Here is a 19,147-nt window from a genome sequence, read left to right on the forward strand (position 1 = left end):
GTGGCATGGGAGATGGGTGGTCTCATAGGGTAACAATAAAGGTGGGTCCAGTTGCCTACCGATTTGCTTTAATTTGACCATATAAATTAAAATGAGCTGAACCTGCCAATTTTGGTGGGATTTGTTAAGCATCTTATGTGTATGGGGTCTCCTAACTCTCCCCAATGGCTAACATCATTGCTGTTTGTATAACGCAGGTATTATCAGAGAATGCAGTGAGCAAAAATTTAACAAAAAGTGCTTTAAAGTTTTCCTAAATGGTACATCGACCCTTGCATTTAAAAGGAACTCTGATTTAATTTTTCTATAGAAATTCATACAATTTCTACAAACAAATCAGAAGACTGGGGCCAGTTTATGAATATCTGCGATGTCATTAACACCACACATGACGGGTGAGTATCACAAAAGTCTTAAAGGGTTAATACATCTATAAGACAATTGGTTTCAGCAAGACAATTAGATATGATTGAATATGTAAAGATTTACAATGTGTGGTTAAGGAGCAAGGGTGTATCACTCAGGAACCCAGATAGCTTTGGTGCAAGCAGTTATGGTCACCATATTGGATGTCCCCTCATCAGGTCAGTTCAAATATTTCTGCAATAATAGCAAATATACTGTAAAAGTCCCTTTAAATGACTTGAATAAGAAAAGACAGATGTCAGATTATCAAATATTCTGGATTAGGGGATAACAGATTTTGTAAAAAGAAGGTCCAATTTAAATGCAGATGTTAGTTCATACACAGGTTGCCTCAGGGCCTCATAGTGTAGTTTGATGGAGCTGAAAACTACACAATGTGCTTTTCTTCACATGTTGCAAGTAGTTGCTAATGGTCACATGGTTTTTAAGGCCGTTTTTTTTTTTTACAAGATTATGTTGCACCCCTTTAAGACTTTGCCCTACAGTATTGACTATTTTTCTTTTAGACCACGGGATGCAGTGAAAGCTTTAAAGAAGAGGATAAGCAAAAACTTCAATCAGAAAGAAGTCAAGTATTCACTTTCTGTAAGTATTACTTACACCTAAAAGTAGAAATTGATTTACACCTTTACTTAAGAACCTGATTTCCCTATTTAAATAGACAATGTGCCGCATTTGTGATTTTTAACATATTTGTAAATATCTTAATGTAATCACTTCATGACCTACAGCGTCCCAGAAAGGTAAATCAAGGCTTTGTTTTCTGAAGTAATGCCCTGCTCACCTGATGGAGGGGGAGGGGCATGTCCTGATTTATTCTTTTTTTTGTTGTTGTTGTAAAACAAAGCTAAACTTACCAGAAATCCAGGTCCAGTCTCCTAAGGGTAGATTTTCTGACTTGTGCTGGTTGAAAAAAAACCCAGACTAAACACAGGAATTCCGGCCAGTACAGAGAGTCACCACTCAATGTGTCCATTAATCACATGACTGCCTTCTCTCTGTGAGCATTCACATGGCCTGGGAAACATAGGACTTCCTGTTTTCTGACTCTATGAAAAAGAGTCAGAAAACAGGAAGTGCAGTGTTCTCCATGATAAACTTGGTTTACATTTTAAAGGGGTAGTTTGGCGCAAAAAAATTATTCATAGAATAACACACATTACAAAGTTATACAACTTTGTAATGTATGTTATGTCTGTGAATCGCCCCCTTCCCGTGTCCCACCACCCCCGCCTGTGTACCCGGAAGTGTGTGGTGCATTATACATTACCTGATCCGTGTCGAGGGCCGTCCGCCATTTTGTGCCAAACGTCATCTTCGGACGGACGGCCGAATCCCTGCCGCCGTCTCCCCTCCTCCGACGGCCCTCGACACGGATCAGGTAATGCACCACACACTTCCGGGTACACAGGCGATTCACAGACATAACATACATTACAAAGTTGTATAACTTTGTAATGTGTGTTATTCTGTGAATAATTTTTTAGCGCTGCACTACCCCTTTAAAAGTTATAACGACAGGTAAACTTTAATTCCCCTCATATTACTGCTAACTACAAGGCTAGCCATAATGCCTCCTGGGAAAGTCTTGATACAGTGATTTGTCATAGAGTGCCTGTGCAGGGACTGGATAATGTTCTAAAGAGGCAAGACTTGCATACTGTCAGAGGCTTCTCTACCTCATCTTCACCAGTAATGAGAGACCTCATAGGCTGAAGTGGACACAATGACAGTAGACACATGTATGTGCTCAGCGGGAACCGGCAAAGAATGTTGTGGCCCATTCATTTACAAAGAACAGGCATGGCCCAATGGACTAGATAAGATCAGGTTTCAATATACAATAGGTAACCCAGGTAAATCCAAAATATGATGGATGGCTGTATCATATGAAACAAGTTTTCGCTGTTTTCCAGCAGGTTGCTGTAATAGTTTACAAAGCTGCAGTACAAGGACAAGGCAGCAGTAAGCAATCTATTTTACTTTCAGCGCTCAGAGCCCCAGTGTGCAGGTCTGGGATTTACTGGTCCTTTAGTGTTTTCTAACGGAGTCTTTTGTTCTCTGCTTGAAATTCAGCTATTGGAAATGTGCATGCGGAACTGCAACACGACATTTCAGTCTTTGGTTCTGAAGAAGGAATTCTGCAAGGACGTCCTGGCCAAACTGTTAAACCCCAAGTACAATCTACCGATGGATATGCAAAACAGGATTCTCCGCTTCATCATGGTAATTTATTTATGTGTAAAAATGTCTGTATTTATTGGAAATATAGTATAGATAAGCAGGTTACAAAGCAAATGTGAAGAATTATTTGAAGACAATGGCCTGCTAATAATCAGCATAGGTCAATGTTAAGAAAAACACATTAGGCAGCTGGGAAGCCATTGCAGACCATACATTTCTGCTATCACACAGAAGACTATTAATGTGCCCTAATAAGGCATATAATATAATATGTGGATGTCTTCATGAGAAAGACTACAGCCCTTGGTGCACCGATCCGTCCGCCCGGCCCTATTCATAAATACTGAGGTGGCGTTCTACAGTGACGTCACTTTGACCGCTCACCACTTCGAAAGGATGGCGGGTGGGGAAGTCCCGCCCCCAGTGCACCAAAACATCTCATTAACATTTTATTAAAACATGATTTTAGAAAAACTGAGGATGAAGGTAAAACTACTTCTTCCACAGTGTCCCCTTCTCTATGGGAACATAACAGCAACTTAGATTCTTCTAACCTGCTGTTAGTTTCCCTTTATTAACAGTGAAAGACAAAATACACATGCAATATATGTAATATCATCGTAATAGATAGGTTAAAGAAACAGTAGAAGAAATGCAGTAGAAATGGAGATATGTTATACACCATAACTGGTCCCAGCATTGTGGGTTGCTATTGCTCCTATCGTAGACACCTAGTGCTTCCTTCTCTTCTGTTTTGGCTTCCATTCATCACATTTTACACCTTCCTGTACATTGCCTTTGCCTCGGGATCCTGATTCTGAGGAACCGGCTTGTTCCTGTCTTTGCTGTAGTTCGATATTTGGTAAGGACCCTTGACTATACTGCTGTCTTGGACTCATCAATAGAGAGATCTTCAGGAACTTAGTCTTTCCAGCCAGATATTATATGGAATTATGTAGGTGAAGATCAGGCCATCTTGATCTGGTGACTCGGCACCAAAATCTATCAAGAAACAAATAGATCCACATATCTGGTATTTTCACATTATAACTTGTCTATACCTTCACACATTCTAGTAAATAGTCATTTGCATTTTCCTTCTTTTCCCACCAGACGTGGTCTAAAAAGTCTCAGGGGAATGTCGACTTAACAGAGGTCAAAGAGCTATATCTGGAGATGATTAAAAAAGGAATCCAGTTCCCTCCTATGGAAGCTAGTGAAGAAAAAGACTCTGAGATACTAAGGGTAATACTGCACAGATCTTATTTCATGGTGACATGTATGAGGTTTTGTTGAGTGGGGATTTGGGTGGTGAGACCACCATCCATCACTATAAACAAAGGGACAGAAGTGCACACCTGAGAGTAGTTTCCCTTCCGATTAGTTCGGATTTCCTAAAAGGTGGGATAAGAGATGAGCGTTAAACTGACTGCCGCTCTATGCCGCTCCCCCCCAGGTGGATCCAGTCCTGGGAAACATCTCGAGAGTTAAAGTATAATACTGTGTTTCACCGAAAATAAGACACCCTCCAAAAATAAGACACCCCAACTACTCTACCAACTAGCCTAAAGTAAGGCATTCCCACCAAAATAAGGCACCCCTACTCTAAACTAGGGCCCCCCCAGAAAGTAAGGCTTTCCATTGCCACCCGCCGCCACCAAAGACTCATCACCTGTGAAGGTTCCCTCGTGGACCTTCACAGCCGGTGCTGCAGGCATACTGGTTCATGGCCCCCACGTCCTCCACACGTCCCACCGCCGCAAGCCGTCCCACTGTCCCAATGTCCTCTTGGTCCCGCTGTAAGAATGTAAGTATTCCAGGGAGGTCCGGGGGGAATGTCTTATTTCCCTCCCCCCGGCCAGGGGGAGAGAAATAAGACATACCCCAAAAATAAGACATAGGGGGAGATTTATCAAACATGGTTTGGAGTGAAACTGGCTCAGTCGCCCCTAGCAACCAATCAGATTCCACCTTTTATTTTCCAAAGAGTCTGTGAGGAATGAAAGGTGGAATCTGATTGGTTGCTAGGGGCAACTGGGCCAGTTTCACTTTACACCATGTTTGATAAATCTCCCCCATAGTGTCTGTTTTTGAGCAAAAATTAATATAAGGCGCTGTCTTATTTGCATGGAAACACGGTAGCATCGTGGGAGGAATAATGAGCATATAAACTGTTGTTACAGGAAAATACAGAAAGTCCTACATACTGGCACTGTATGCAAGGTTACACAGTGTTGCCACATAATGTTAAGTCATAGACCCGTACATGTGCATGCTCGGGCTGGCTGTATGCATATGTTCTGAATGAGGAGAGCGAGACAAACTGCTGCCATGTCTCTGCTGCCAAGGCTGTGTTCACACTTTAGGCTATGCTTTAGCATACCGTTTAATTAGCAATAATAAATGCTATTTTGCAATGAATTGCTGCAAAAAAAAATCACTATTTTACTGCGAAATTGCTAATTTGTGGCAAAATCGCGCACGTTAAATGTGCATTTAATGCTATGTGTGAACACAGTCTTATCATTGACACCCTCTCAATACATTTAGAGCACCTGCTACTGTATATAGCAGTATACGCACTGTTTGTGACTGGAGAAGTGTTATCACATGTGAATGGAGAACCCATCTGGGTGATAAACTCTGCGTGCAGCTATGAGCAGATTTCCCTCCCATTTGCAATGTTCTCCCTTGTAGAGGTTAGGAGAAAGTTTCTGTTAATTCTGGCTCATTGAAGCAGTTCATTATGGTGACGGACTTGGATGTAATTAGATCTGCTTTATCTTGTTTGTCCAGCTGCTTTGTTTATGCCATGTAATATATCAGCTCTTCTGCATTGCTTTTCCTTCCTTTAATAATTGTGTATGACAAATGACCAGCGCTTTCTAACTTCTGCTTTACAAATGTGGATACAATGCTAAAGCTCCACCATAGCCTTGTTTAAAGGAACAATACCTAAATTCCAGATTCATTTTTAAATATTCCTGTTTAGTCAGTCATCCTAACATAAGGGTATCTAAAATCCATCACAAAAATAAGGGCAACTGTGTAAATGTAATTGATAAACACCCCATTTGAGTACAATTATGCCAAGGATATCACACTCTAATAGAGTTAAAAGACAGAAGCTTTGACCAGATTGGATTTTGATAAAAGAGTAGTGGCTACCGGGAGAGTCTTGCAGCAGCTTACTACCACTTACTCAAAGCAGGGCTTCTCAAACTTTATGTTCTTGGGCCTCACCTGGCGATCTGTGTAGATGCTGGGGCCTCACCAACAAATACATACTACTACACAGCGCCATGTAGTGCACATAATATCCCAGAGCAGTGTCAAATAAGCACCAAAGTGCAGAAATAAATACTGCTCCACCTGTAGTAACCCAGCACCGCACTGAAACAATACATACTGCCCCCTGTAGTTACCCAACACAGTAGCTTATGTCTATCCAGTAGGTAATCCTTTAATAGTTCCCTATATAGTAGTTATTTTCCCCAATAGAACCCCACAAACAGTTAATTACCCTTATAATGCCACAGTAGTGTCCCCCAAGCAGTTATTCTCCCAGTAGTGTCCCAAAACACCTATTCTCCCAGTAGTGTCCCACAAACACTTATTCTCCCAGTAGTGTCCCACAAACACTTTTTCTTCCAGTAGCGTCACACACAAACTTATTCTCCCAGTAGTGTCCCACAAGCAGTTATTCTCCCAGTAGTGTCACACAAATACGTATTCTACCAGTAGTGTTCCACAAACACTTTTCTCCCAGTAGTGTCACACACACACTTATTCTGCCAGTAGTATCCCACAAACAGTTTTTCTCCCAGTAGTGTCCCACAAACAGTTATTCTCCCAGTAGTGTCCCACAAACAGTTATTCTCCCAGTAGTGTCATACAAACAGTTATTCTCCCAGTAGTGTCATGCAAACAGTTATTCTCCCAGTAGTGTCATGCAAACAGTTATTCTCCCAGTAGTGTCCCACCAACAGTTACTCTCCCAGTAGTGTCCCACAAACAGTTATTCTCCCAGTAGTGTCCCACAGTTATTTTCCCAATAATGTCTCACAAACATTAATTCTCCCAGTAGTGTCCCACAAACAGTTATTCTCCCAGTAGTGTCCCACAAACAGTTATTCTCCCAGTAGTGTCCCACAAACAGTTATTCTCCCAGTAGTGTCCCACAAACAGTTATTCTCCCAGTAGTGTCATACAAACAGTTATTCTCCCAGTAGTGTCATGCAAACAGTTATTCTCCCAGTAGTGTCCCACCAACAGTTACTCTCCCAGTAGTGTCCCACAAACAGTTATTCTCCCAGTAGTGTCATACAAACAGTTATTCTCCCAGTAGTGTCCGGCAAACACTTTTTCTTCCAGTAGCGTCACACACAAACTTATTCTCCCAGTAGTGTCCCACAAGCAGTTATTCTCCCAGTAGTGTCACACAAATACGTATTCTACCAGTAGTGTTCCACAAACACTTTTCTCCCAGTAGTGTCACACACACACTTATTCTGCCAGTAGTATCCCACAAACAGTTTTTCTCCCAGTAGTGTCCCACAGTTATTTTCCCAATAATGTCTCACAAACATTAATTGTCCCAGTAGTGTCCCACCAACAGTTACTCTCCCAGTAGTGTCCCACAAACAGTTATTCTCCCAGTAGTGTCATACAAACAGTTATTCTCCCAGTAGTGTCCGGCAAACACTTTTTCTTCCAGTAGCGTCACACACAAACTTATTCTCCCAGTAGTGTCCCACAAGCAGTTATTCTCCCAGTAGTGTCACACAAATACGTATTCTACCAGTAGTGTTCCACAAACACTTTTCTCCCAGTAGTGTCACACACACACTTATTCTGCCAGTAGTATCCCACAAACAGTTTTTCTCCCAGTAGTGTCCCACAGTTATTTTCCCAATAATGTCTCACAAACATTAATTGTCCCAGTAGTGTCCCACAAACAGTTATTCTCCCAGTAGTGTCCCACAGTTATTCTCCCAGTAGTGTCCCACAAACAGTTATTCTCCCAGTAGTGTCCCACAGTTACTCTCCCAGTAGTGTCCCACAAACAGTTATTCTCCCAGTAGTGTCCCACAAACAGTTATTCTCCCAGTAGTGTCCCACAAACAGTTATTCTCCCAGTAGTGTCCCACAAACAGTTATTCTCCCAGTAGTGTCCCACAAACAGTTATTCTCCCAGTAGTGTCATACAAACAGTTATTCTCCCAGTAGTGTCATGCAAACAGTTATTCTCCCAGTAGTGTCATGCAAACAGTTATTCTCCCAGTAGTGTCCCACCAACAGTTACTCTCCCAGTAGTGTCCCACAAACAGATATTCTCCCAGTAGTGTCCCACAAACAGTTATTCTCCCAGTAGTGTCCCACAGTTATTCTCCCAGTAGTGTCATACAAACAGTTATTCTCCCAGTAGTGTCATGCAGTTATTCTCCCAGTAGTGTCATGCAAACAGTTATTCTCCCAGTAGTGTCCCACCAACAGTTACTCTCCCAGTAGTGTCCCACAAACAGTTATTCTCCCAGTAGTGTCATACAAACAGTTATTCTCCCAGTAGTGTCATGCAAACAGTTATTCTCCCAGTAGTGTCATGCAAACAGTTATTCTCCCAGTAGTGTCATGCAAACAGTTATTCTCCCAGTAGTGTCCCACCAACAGTTACTCTCCCAGTAGTGTCCCACAAACAGATATTCTCCCAGTAGTGTCCCACAAACAGTTATTCTCCCAGTAGTGTCATACAAACAGTTATTCTCCCAGTAGTGTCATGCAAACAGTTATTCTCCCAGTAGTGTCCCACAAACAGTTATTCTCCCAGTAGTGTCATACAAACAGTTATTCTCCCAGTAGTGTCATGCAAACAGTTATTCTACCAGTAGTGTCCCACCAACAGTTACTCTCCCAGTAGTGTCCCACAAACACTGATTCTCCCAGTAGTGTCCCACAAACAATTTTTTTCTCCCAGTAGTGTCCCACAGTTATTTTCCTAATTGTGTCCCACAAACATGTATTCTCTCAGTAGTGTCCCACAAACAGTTACTCTCCCAGTAGTATCCCACAAACACTTATTCTCCCAGAAGTGTCCCACAGTTATTCTCCCAGTAGTGCCCCGCAAACCGTTTCTCTCCCAGTAGTGTCCCACAAACAGTTATTCCCTCAGTAGTGTCCCACAAACATTTATTCTACCAGTAGTGTCATACAAACAGTTATTCTCCCAGTAGTGTCCCACAAACAGTTATTCTCCCAGTAGTGTCCCACAAACAGTTATTCTCCCAGTAGTGTCATACACAAACAGTTATTCTCCCAGTAGTGTCATGCAAACAGTTATTCTACCAGTAGTGTCCCACCAACAGTTACTCTCCCAGTAGTGTCCCACAAACACTGATTCTCCCAGTAGTGTCCCACAAACAATTTTTTTCTCCCAGTAGTGTCCCACAGTTATTTTCCTAATTGTGTCCCACAAACATGTATTCTCTCGGTAGTGTCCCACAAACAGTTACTCTCCCAGTAGTATCCCACAAACACTTATTCTCCCAGAAGTGTCCCACAGTTATTCTCCCAGTAGTGCCCCGCAAACCGTTTCTCTCCCAGTAGTGTCCCACAAACAGTTATTCCCTCAGTAGTGTCCCACAAACATTTATTCTACCAGTAGTGTCCCACAAACACTTATTCTCCCAGTAGTGTCCCACAGGTATTTTCCCAGTAATGTCCCACAAACAGTTATTTCCCCAGTAATGTCCCACCAACAGTTATTCTTCCAGTAGTGTCTCACAAACACTTATTCTCCAAGTAGTGGGCCACAAACAGGTCTTCTCCCAGTAGTGTCCCACAAACTTATTTTCCCAGTGGTGCCAAACAGTTCCACAATCACCTGCACATCCAATCACCAAGAAAACGCCCCCACCCCGCTAGCTGTTAGACAGAGCTAGACACCTGCTTTTCATGGCTCCCGTGTTCTGCTCCACCAGCTGCTGGACGCTCTTGGTGCAGAACAAATGCGTGTGATGTCACCACGCTTCCCACGCCGGGTGCATCTCTCTCACTTCGAGGCTTAGAACTGCCTGCGACTTTGAAAATTATAATATGGGTGGTCTGGGTGGCTGTCCGGAACGCCCATATTAAAATCTGCTGCAATGTATCTGTGCCATCTGTGTGCCGTCACAATCAGAGAATTTCGCGCCTCACAGTTATAAAATGGGAAACGTTGTCTTTGTGTGGAGTTGGGTGTGGATAAAACAGCCTGAAGCCATACAGATATTTGGAATGCTTAGTAGTGTTGATCTTGTAGGCAGAAATCTATTGTACTGTCATAAAGCCACAGAGTAACATTTCCCTGACCCTGAAAGAGGATGGACTAGAACAAGTTTGTAGTCCTCTAATCTAGTAGGTCTGAAATGCTTATGTTCTGATACAAGATGTATGTGAATAGATGGAGAATTTATGAGAGTTTAGAGTATCATTTTTAAGATTTGTTATCTCTACACCCTGTATAGTGGGGTACACTATTCTCCCCCCCCCCCCCCCCTTTCCTTTCCTTCTTACTCCTGGCCTGGCAAATGTAAAGGGAACAGTAATGCATACAGTGTGTCCACTGCCGCTTAATACTTCAGTCAGGCTGCCGACTGTATCTTCAGGCCCCGCCTCCTCCAGAATGATTTACAGCCGGAGGAGACGGGGCCAGAAGATACAGCCAGCGGCCGGACTGGAGGAGACATGTCAGATCACAAGCAGCAGAGATGTAAGTATACACTGTTGCTTATGATCTTAAAACAATGATACAAGGATCGTTCATGCAGCCTGGGCCCCTCAATTTGTTAGGTCAGGTAAAGGCACTGCAAACAAGCACTGATCTCACTGATTGTGGGAATTCTGCCAATTTTACTCAGTGTGAATGGAGCCTAAGGATTTCTTTAAAGGGGTTATCCAGTGAAAATCTTTTTCTTTCAAATCAACTTGTTTCAGAAAGTTATATAGATTTGTCATTTACATCTATTTAAAAATCTCAAGTCTTCCAGTACTTACCAGCTGCTGGATGTCCTGCAGGAAATTTTGTTTTCTTCCAGTCTGACACAGTACTCTCTGCTGACATCTCTGTCCATGTCAGGAACTGTCCAGAGCAGCAGCAAATTCCCATAGAAAACCTCTCCTGCTCTAAACAGTTCCTGTCTGGGACAGAGATGTCAGCAGAGGATATAAAAGCACTGTGTCAACAACATTTCCTGGAGGACATACAGCAGCTGATAAGTACTGGAAAACTTAAGATTTTTAAATAGAAGTAAATTACAAATCTATATTACTTTCTGAAACTAGTTGATTTGAAAAAAAAGATTTTCGCTGGAGTACCTTTTTTAAGGGTCTATAATAGGAGAAACTATATCTTGGCGGGTGTAGAAACAGAAGTCCCCAGGGGTGTTTTTCTAGGACATCGGTGCAGCTACTGGCCTATGCACCCAAGTAATAAACTCTCAGCTGTCGGCACATTCACTGTCTTCATAACATGGTCTGGGAGGACCCAATCTTCACAGAGCAATCATTCCTGGATGAAATCCTTCACCTTTCTAGCCCTATATTTATAGTGCAAGCTTCCGGAGAAAATTAGATTAGTAGGTAATTTATTGTTGTGTAGACAGAACGCAACAGTCTCTTTTTTTATGTGCCAAAACCTAGATTGCAGAGCAGAATTTTATTTTAATTGTGCCTTTTTCCCCATGTCTCTCTTCCCCAACTATCCAGTGTGCTATTGTTTTATGGCACATTTTATGACTATTTTTGTGCTTTGCTTCTGTGGTGCCAGGGTTGGTCCCTAAGCATTTTTCAACATGTACTTTGTGATTTATAGAGAAATAAAATGTTTTCAAGCACTTCCCAGCCTATGTACTTGATGATTTGAAGAAATAAATTCTTTAAAGTAGATACTTTAGTGGAATGAAAAGATTTTTCTTTCCCACCGTGTAGCTTTATGATGGTAAAAGGAATTTTATAAAAATGAGATACTCTCAAGCAAATAACTTTTTTTTCTGTAATAAATGTTTATGTAAAAGTTTCTCAGTAGCTTATGCTATACCGCAGGTACCCATAACTTCTACTTCAACCACTCGTATCATGGATATGTGTTACACTGACCTATACCCTGACACTTATGTAAGAATCAGCCAGTAATAATAGCTCCATGGCATGTTATACATGGATCTGCCCCTTGTGTAGTAAGCTCCAGACCCAGTCCTAGTGACCTAGGGGCATGTTTTAGTATAATGCCATACAAGTTTATCAATTTTTTTAATAGATATAACTGCAAGCCGTTAAAGGGAACCTGTCACCATGAAAAGCTATCAGCATCATGTTATAGAGCAGAAGAAGCTGAGCGTATTGATATATATCTTTATGGGGAAAAAATTCAGTATAACTTGTAATTTATTGATTGAAATCTCTGATGTTCCCATGCTAAAGAGTCCCGTCCATTGAGTGACACCGGCCACTGGACTCCTTACCACAGAATAAACAGGGATTTAGATCAACATGTTACAAGTTATACTGAATCTTTTCCCACAAAGATATATATCAATCTGCTCAGTTCTTCCTGCTCTATAACATGATGGTGATAGATTAGATAGCATTGTCTTGGTGACAGGTTCCCTTTGATGTTTGTACTTATATGTAGAAGAGTAATAATCAGTAAATGAGCTTGTAGGTAGGAAACAGTTTTCTGTTTTAGCTTACATGAGGATTATAAATGTTACAAAGATAGATAGATAGATGTGCTTCACATACATGGTAGATAGAAACACACGTTCCAATGGGTATCAGCAATAAATTGTCACCAAGGGGTCTGTTCCTTTACCCCTGTATCCTTATAAACCCACTAAAAAATCTCCAATAAAAAGCCTCTTTTATAAAACATATATTATACAAGAAGAGCAAAACCAAGGCTTACAGCTGAAATTCATAGTTTAATTTTCACATTAAAAATCAAATATATCTCACATAAAAACAGTTTACAAAAGGTTATGAGAAAAATGGCGTCCTACAAACACACTGCTTTAGATCATAGAATAAAAATATAAAATCCTCTGTTGTCTGGAGTCAATACGTATGTTGCTGTCTCTAATGCATCATAGCATGCCACCCAAAATTGGACTAAAAATTGTTTAATTCCGGCCGCTATCTCTAGACACATCTAAAAAATACAATCTAAACCGATCATATTGACTGAGGAAGCGTAGCCACGCGAAACGTGCGTAGGGGTCAAGCACTACCACACTGCCATGGGTGAGTCAATATGATCGGTTTAGATTGTATTTTTTAGATGTGTCTAGAGATAGCGGCCGGAATTAAACAATTTTTAGTCCAATTTTGGGTGGCATGCTATGATGCATTAGAGACAGCAACATACGTATTGACTCCAGACAACAGAGGATTTTATATTTTTATTCTATGATCTAAAGCAGTGTGTTTGTAGGACGCCATTTTTCTCATAACCTTTTGTAAACTGTTTTTATGTGAGATATGTGATTTTTAATGTGAAAATTAAACTATGAATTTCAGCTGTAAGCCTTGGTTTTGCTCTTCTTGTATAATATACATGGTAGATGCAGGCTACTGTAAAACACTAATAGGTGAGGTGAAGAGCATTACGGCCCTATTCCACGGAGCGATAATCGTCCGAATCGGCCCGATTCGGCCGATTATCGCTCCGTGGAATAGAGACAACGATCACCCGATGATCGTTGTCATCGGCTGATCGTTGATATAGGTTAGGACCTATATTTGTCGCACCGCTGACTGCACACCGCTACGTGGAATAGCGGTGCAGGGCCGGCAACTGACGATATACATTACCTATGCAGGGTGCAGGGCTCCTCTTCTTCTGCTTCTCTCGGATCCTGCGCGCTCCTCCAGCGTCAGGGCGGCCTGTCTCAGCTCAGGCTGCTCAGCCAATCACTCAGGCCGCTCAGCCAATCACTCGCCGTGGCGGTCCCGGCCAGTGATTGGATGAGTGACCTCTCAGCCGAGACAGGCTGCCCTGACGCTGGAGGGGCTCGCGGGACCCGGGAGAAGCAGGAGAAGAGGAGCCCTGCACCATGCATAGGTAATGTATACTAGTTAAGCTAGGGCTGCAAGGACATCGATAACGATGTCCCTGCAGCCCTTGTTTAACGATAATTGGGCCGTGGAATAGGCCCAGTAAACAAGCGCTGATCTAGCAGATCGGCGCTCGTTTATCGGGCCCCATTGGCCCGTGGAATACCACCCTTAGCATGGGACAATGGTGGCTGCCAATGGGTGGGATATGTTAGACAGGAAGCGGTCAGTTCTTAAAGTTGTTAAAGGGATTATCCAACACTACAAAAACATGGGAAGTTCCTTCCAGAAACAGCACAACTCTTGTCTCCAGTTCAGGTGTGGTTTGCAATTAGGCTCCGTTCACTTCAATGGAACCGAGTTATGGAACCCCACCCAAACTGGAGTCAAAAGCGGTGCTGTCTCTGGAAGAAAGTGGCCATGTTTTTGCAGGGCTGGATAACCCCTCTGAAAGCAGGAAAAGTTGGCCAGCATAAAGGCATATAAGACAGCCAGATAAATAGGGTAAATGAGCGCCAAACTGCTATTTCAGCGCTCATTTACAATTATAACATGGCTCAATGTTCATGCGGTAAAAGCTGCATGAACATCATTGGCAATGTTTACAAAACCCTTGCTTTTAGATTAACGTTAATGTCGCTAAATAGAAATTAATATTACGACATGGAGAGAGAAGAGCTGCTGCACCTCACACCTATGGCTGACACTAATGCCTCTCGGCTACATTTAAAAACCAACGCCAGGATGTTGGTAAATAATTTGATCAAACCATATTGCCCCATGTACCATGTGCAGGTCCCCTGGTTCCCTGTGACCCCAATGTCACAGGACCAAACCCCAAGTGCCCCCCCCCCAAAACCTTGCAGGCACCGCCGGCGGAGAAAGCTGCCACCGGCTGTACTCTCAGCCACATTTAAAAATAATACAACATTTATCACTGGTCGTCGGCTGATGATTTTCAAACATGTTAAAAGACAACGATAAGCCAATGATCGCAACTCATATATGCTCCAGTATGATCACTTGACATTAAAATAACAGTGGCTGAAGAAGTTCAATGCAGCCCTAGGGAATCCCAGAAAACATGGTTAAGCCATAAGCTTTTTCTATGCTTTCCCGGACACCCTAGGACTGCATCCAATGTCTTCAGCCACCGGTATTTAAATGGCAAACGTTTCGACTCAATCATGCTCGAGTTGCGCCTATCTCAATAGCCTTTGTTACATGAAGCGATATCTGCCGGCTGATAATCTCTTCTAGTGATAGGGTTCTACGGCAAAATGTAAATTATGATACGTGGATGACTGGTTAAAACATCTTCAAAATGGCACATCATGTCGGGCGAGGAACAAATCCATGAAATTCCTTCCCCGTCCGTAACGTCTGCAAATTTGCGGACCTGTGAATGCACCCTTAGATATTATAATAACTTAGTTATTACAAATACTTTCTATAAAAAAGTAGAAGTTTCTTACCTATAGTTTTACTTTCCTTTGAAGGAAATCGATAAGTTAAAGCCTATTGTACCCCTAACCCTTGCGGCAGTGCCACTGGACATGTTCTGTTTAAACAAATGCATTCACCATATAGATTTCTTGTGGAGCTAGGCGCTTGTGGTTTGTTTAATAGCCAGAAGCAGCTGAGTCTGCAAGAACATTTTTATGAGCATTGTGGCTGCTATCATGCACAGCATCATAATTTATTTTACTCTGCCTAAGAAACAAAGCCAGGAAAGCTCAAACAGTAGTTTAGATATGCAGCGCTACACATAATAAGTCATAAGTGATTGGTTGGGCTCAGACTGTTGGAACCCCATCATTCACTGGGGAGTCCTGAGTGCCCTGTTTGTGTGAAGCTGTGGCCCTATACTGTATGCGCACTGTCACTCTATTCAATAGCAGAATACAAGGCATTGGCTGAGCAGTCCTATAGTGTTAGGTAGCATTACTCGGGCCAATGGGGTCCGATAATAACTGTAATCTTCTAGATCAGAGCTCGTTTACTGGGCCTATTACACGGCCCGATATTCGTTTAACAAGGGCTGCATGGACATAGTTACCGATGTCCTTGCAGCCCTTGCTTAAACTGTATACATTACCTATCCATACTGCAGGGCTCCCTTTGAGCTCTGCTTCTCCCAGGGTCACCCGCGATAAAGCAACGCGCGACGGATGAGTGGTGTGGTGGACAAATATACTAAGGACACGCTGTATGGGTAATGCACAATTTACTTCTGTTTATCCAATATGCCCAGTGCCCAGTATATATGCATGCAGATTACCCATTAGTATCTATGTATCATATTGTTTGTTATATCATGTAATGTAATTTACTTCTATCCACCCTATGTTGGGGTTTTGTATAGGCTCCAGCTCTTATTACATGCATTTTTAAGTTTTGTTCTTTGGAATATATTGAATATAAAATAACATTTTTTCCATATTTGGTCTTGCATTTGTTTGGTCGGGGGCTTCCTTTTTCTGTGGTTTTCCCCTCAGGCCTATTTTCCCTTTTTTTTTAGGCTTCTGTACATGACAGACATCAAGGCTATGATTTGTTAATGGGTGTATGAAGTGGGTTCAGGAGGTGTATGTACCCTCTGTACTGTAAGAAGCTGCAGAATATGTTGGTGCAATATAAGTAAAGAGTATTATTATTATTATTATTATTAGTCGCAGACACAAAGTTTTGAACAGACTCAAATGAATGATCCGGTCTATAGTATGTAAACCACATCTCAGCAAAGGCACTTTTATGAATGGTACACATTTTGAAGAATACCCATCATTACTACAAACTAATGTCATAGTGAGAGGACATAGACGCTTCAATTGCTGAGGGTCCGGACGCTGGGACGACCACTTAGCTGAACTACTGTCCTTTCTGCTTTTTCTTCAGGATAACAAGCAGGCTATTTGTGACAGAACTATCACTCCATTACATACAGAGACGAGTGCGCAGCAGCTTTCACCTGAACAGGTATGTGTAATATGTATCCAATATGTAAAACTAAAAAAATGGACTTATAAACACTTAGGGGGAGATTTATCAAAGGGTTTAAAATTTAGACTGGTGCAAACTGCCCACAGCAACTAATCACAGCTCAGCTTTAGGCAGTGCTGAAAGGAAAGCTGAGCTGTGATTGGTTGCTGTGGGCAGTTTGCACCAGTCTAAATTTTACACCCTTTGATAAATCTCCCCCTTAACGTCTACTTAGGCCTCACACGAATGGTTGTATTACAGTTCCATGCAATAGAAGTGTATCTCTCTATGAATCTGATGTCATACAGAGGCTATTTTACTGTGTATGGTTCCAGAGAAGGACACCTCTGCTGTGTACATGAGGCTAGCACTAGACTGGGGTCATAGTAGTTTTTTAGTCATCATTTGGTCAGTACATTGGTGTGTATTTCATAAGTACATTTAACCAAAAACAAAATCAATTTTTCTTTGCGCGGGCTCCATTCCTAATTTTGGCTAAATACTGGCCAAAATATCCAGCTTTAGAGGTATATGTTAGAATGAACAGATTGGTCCCTGCACTAGTCTAATATACATTGACAGTATGTCCTCCACTCCTAACCTAAGACATATAATATAATCTTGGAATAAAACAATACAGTGTCGTTGGTCTAGGTTCACACAATGGGGAAGATTTATCAAACATGGTGTAAAGTGAAACTGACTCAGTTGCCCCTAGCAACCAATCAGATTCCACCTTTCATTTTCCAAAGAGTCTGTGAGGAATGAAAAGTGTAATCTTCTTTGTTACTAGGGGCAACAGAGCCAGTTTCACTTTACACCATGTTTGATAAATCTCTCCAATGTCTTTTTTTGGGGGGGCCGTTCGACGGCTGTCTTTTTAGATGTCCATTATTTTGCAATGACGTCTGTGATGTCAAAATAACAGACGTTAATTGGCCTCAAAATGACGGTTGTCCAAAAACACAGCAGTTGAATGGCCAAAATAAGATGTTTGAACCTAACCTTAAGGTGTCTCTTTTACTCTAGATCGGTAAACTGTACAGCGAGCTGGATATGGTGAGAACGAATGTGAGAGTCATGTCGGAGATCTTGCTTGAAAGCACCTCAGGAGCAGAGCTACAAGAAGACATGGATCTCTTACAGGTAGCTTCCTATTTATGATTACTTTATGATTAATGATTATTTTGTGTGATTATAGCCGTAAACTTACAGCTCAAAAATGGTGGTTGTTGGAAGTTTTGAACCCAATGCACATAGTTGGAGTTAGAATTTCTTAATGTGCCAACAATCTTAGGCCTCATTCACACAATCCATGCTGTGACCCCCACCGCAATCCACACCATGATGACCAGAGAAGGGTTGCAGCAGGGATCCTGCAATAGAAGTGCAGCCCCCCACTGCCCAGCAGCTGAGATGACAGGAGCACAAAAGAAAACTACTTACTTGCTCATTCACATGTTCACTGGCACGGGGGGAGTAGGCCAGTAGTTGTCTTCCGCGCTCCTGTCATCTCTGCTGCCGGTAGAGATGAGCAAACTCTTCAAAAGTTCGTTCCAACCGGACTTCCGGATTTTTTTTAAAAGATCGGTTCGACCGAATTTCGGATTTCTTCGAATTTCATAGTTTAAAGCATCTATATGATACAGGGTTAGTGTATTTGGTTGAATTTAGGGCTCTACATATCAGTAACATCATTATCTTTTCAATATCTCAAAGTCAAATTTTTTTTTTTTAGACTTCAATATTCACCATTACAGGGTCTATGCAGGAAATTCACCAATACAGGGTCTATGCAGGAAATTCACCATTTCACCATTCACTATGCAGAGAAAAAGGTTTTATTCTACACACATGCACGAGGTATATATTTGTGCCTCAGGAAAACACCTATGTCATATACACTCTCGCAAGGGTAACAGTATAGTACTTGGATATCTGTATAGCACGTTTTTGTTCTGTGCACCCTTTGCTCTCCTATGCCTAATCTATCTACCTATCTATCTTTCGTTCTCTCTCAATCACTATATGTTTCTCCTCTCCGCTTTCCTAATAATCTTTTTGTCTTTGCTTTTGTACAATATCTTCTCAGTACAACAGCATGCAGCAGCAGCGTTTTGTCACTGACGAGCTCTGCACACTGCTAACAGTCTCCTTCCTCTCTCTGTGCAGACTGCCTCATGCTCCTCTTTAGGCAATACCGACGTCACACAGGGGGTGGGTTAGTGCAACATCCCTGCTGATTGGAAGTGTTCCGGGCATCATGGGAAAGCGCTTTTCCCGACAAGAACACTTCCTGCTTTCTAAAATGGCGGCTGCCATTTTAGAAAGCAAGAAAAAAAAAATTCAGAGCGGACTTCCAAAAATGCGAATCCGACCGGACTCGGATTTTTGGAAAAAATCGGTATGGGATCCGGTTCGCTCATCTCTAGCTGCCAGGCGACGGGAGGGGGAATTCGTGCTGCGA

The 19,147-nt window shown here is 42.0% G+C and overlaps 1 protein-coding gene across 2 annotated transcripts in view; it reads left to right on the forward strand.

Moving 5' to 3' along the window:
* The window catches only part of TOM1L1 (target of myb1 like 1 membrane trafficking protein), a 61,306-nt gene that overhangs the window by 16,955 nt on the left and 25,204 nt on the right, over positions 1-19,147 (forward strand). The window contains exons 2-7 of one of the 2 annotated variants that reach the window (XM_069952291.1): positions 311-395; positions 933-1,011; positions 2,503-2,652; positions 3,724-3,855; positions 16,597-16,677; positions 17,710-17,826. In XM_069952291.1, coding sequence (XP_069808392.1) covers positions 311-395; positions 933-1,011; positions 2,503-2,652; positions 3,724-3,855; positions 16,597-16,677; positions 17,710-17,826 — 644 coding nt within the window. The remainder of the gene's footprint in view (positions 1-310; positions 396-932; positions 1,012-2,502; positions 2,653-3,723; positions 3,856-16,596; positions 16,678-17,709; positions 17,827-19,147) is intronic. The other variant, XM_069952292.1, reaches the window with a different exon arrangement.

Source organism: Dendropsophus ebraccatus, chromosome 14 (assembly GCF_027789765.1).
Source record: "Dendropsophus ebraccatus isolate aDenEbr1 chromosome 14, aDenEbr1.pat, whole genome shotgun sequence".
NCBI classification, from domain to species: Eukaryota; Metazoa; Chordata; class Amphibia; order Anura; family Hylidae; genus Dendropsophus; species Dendropsophus ebraccatus.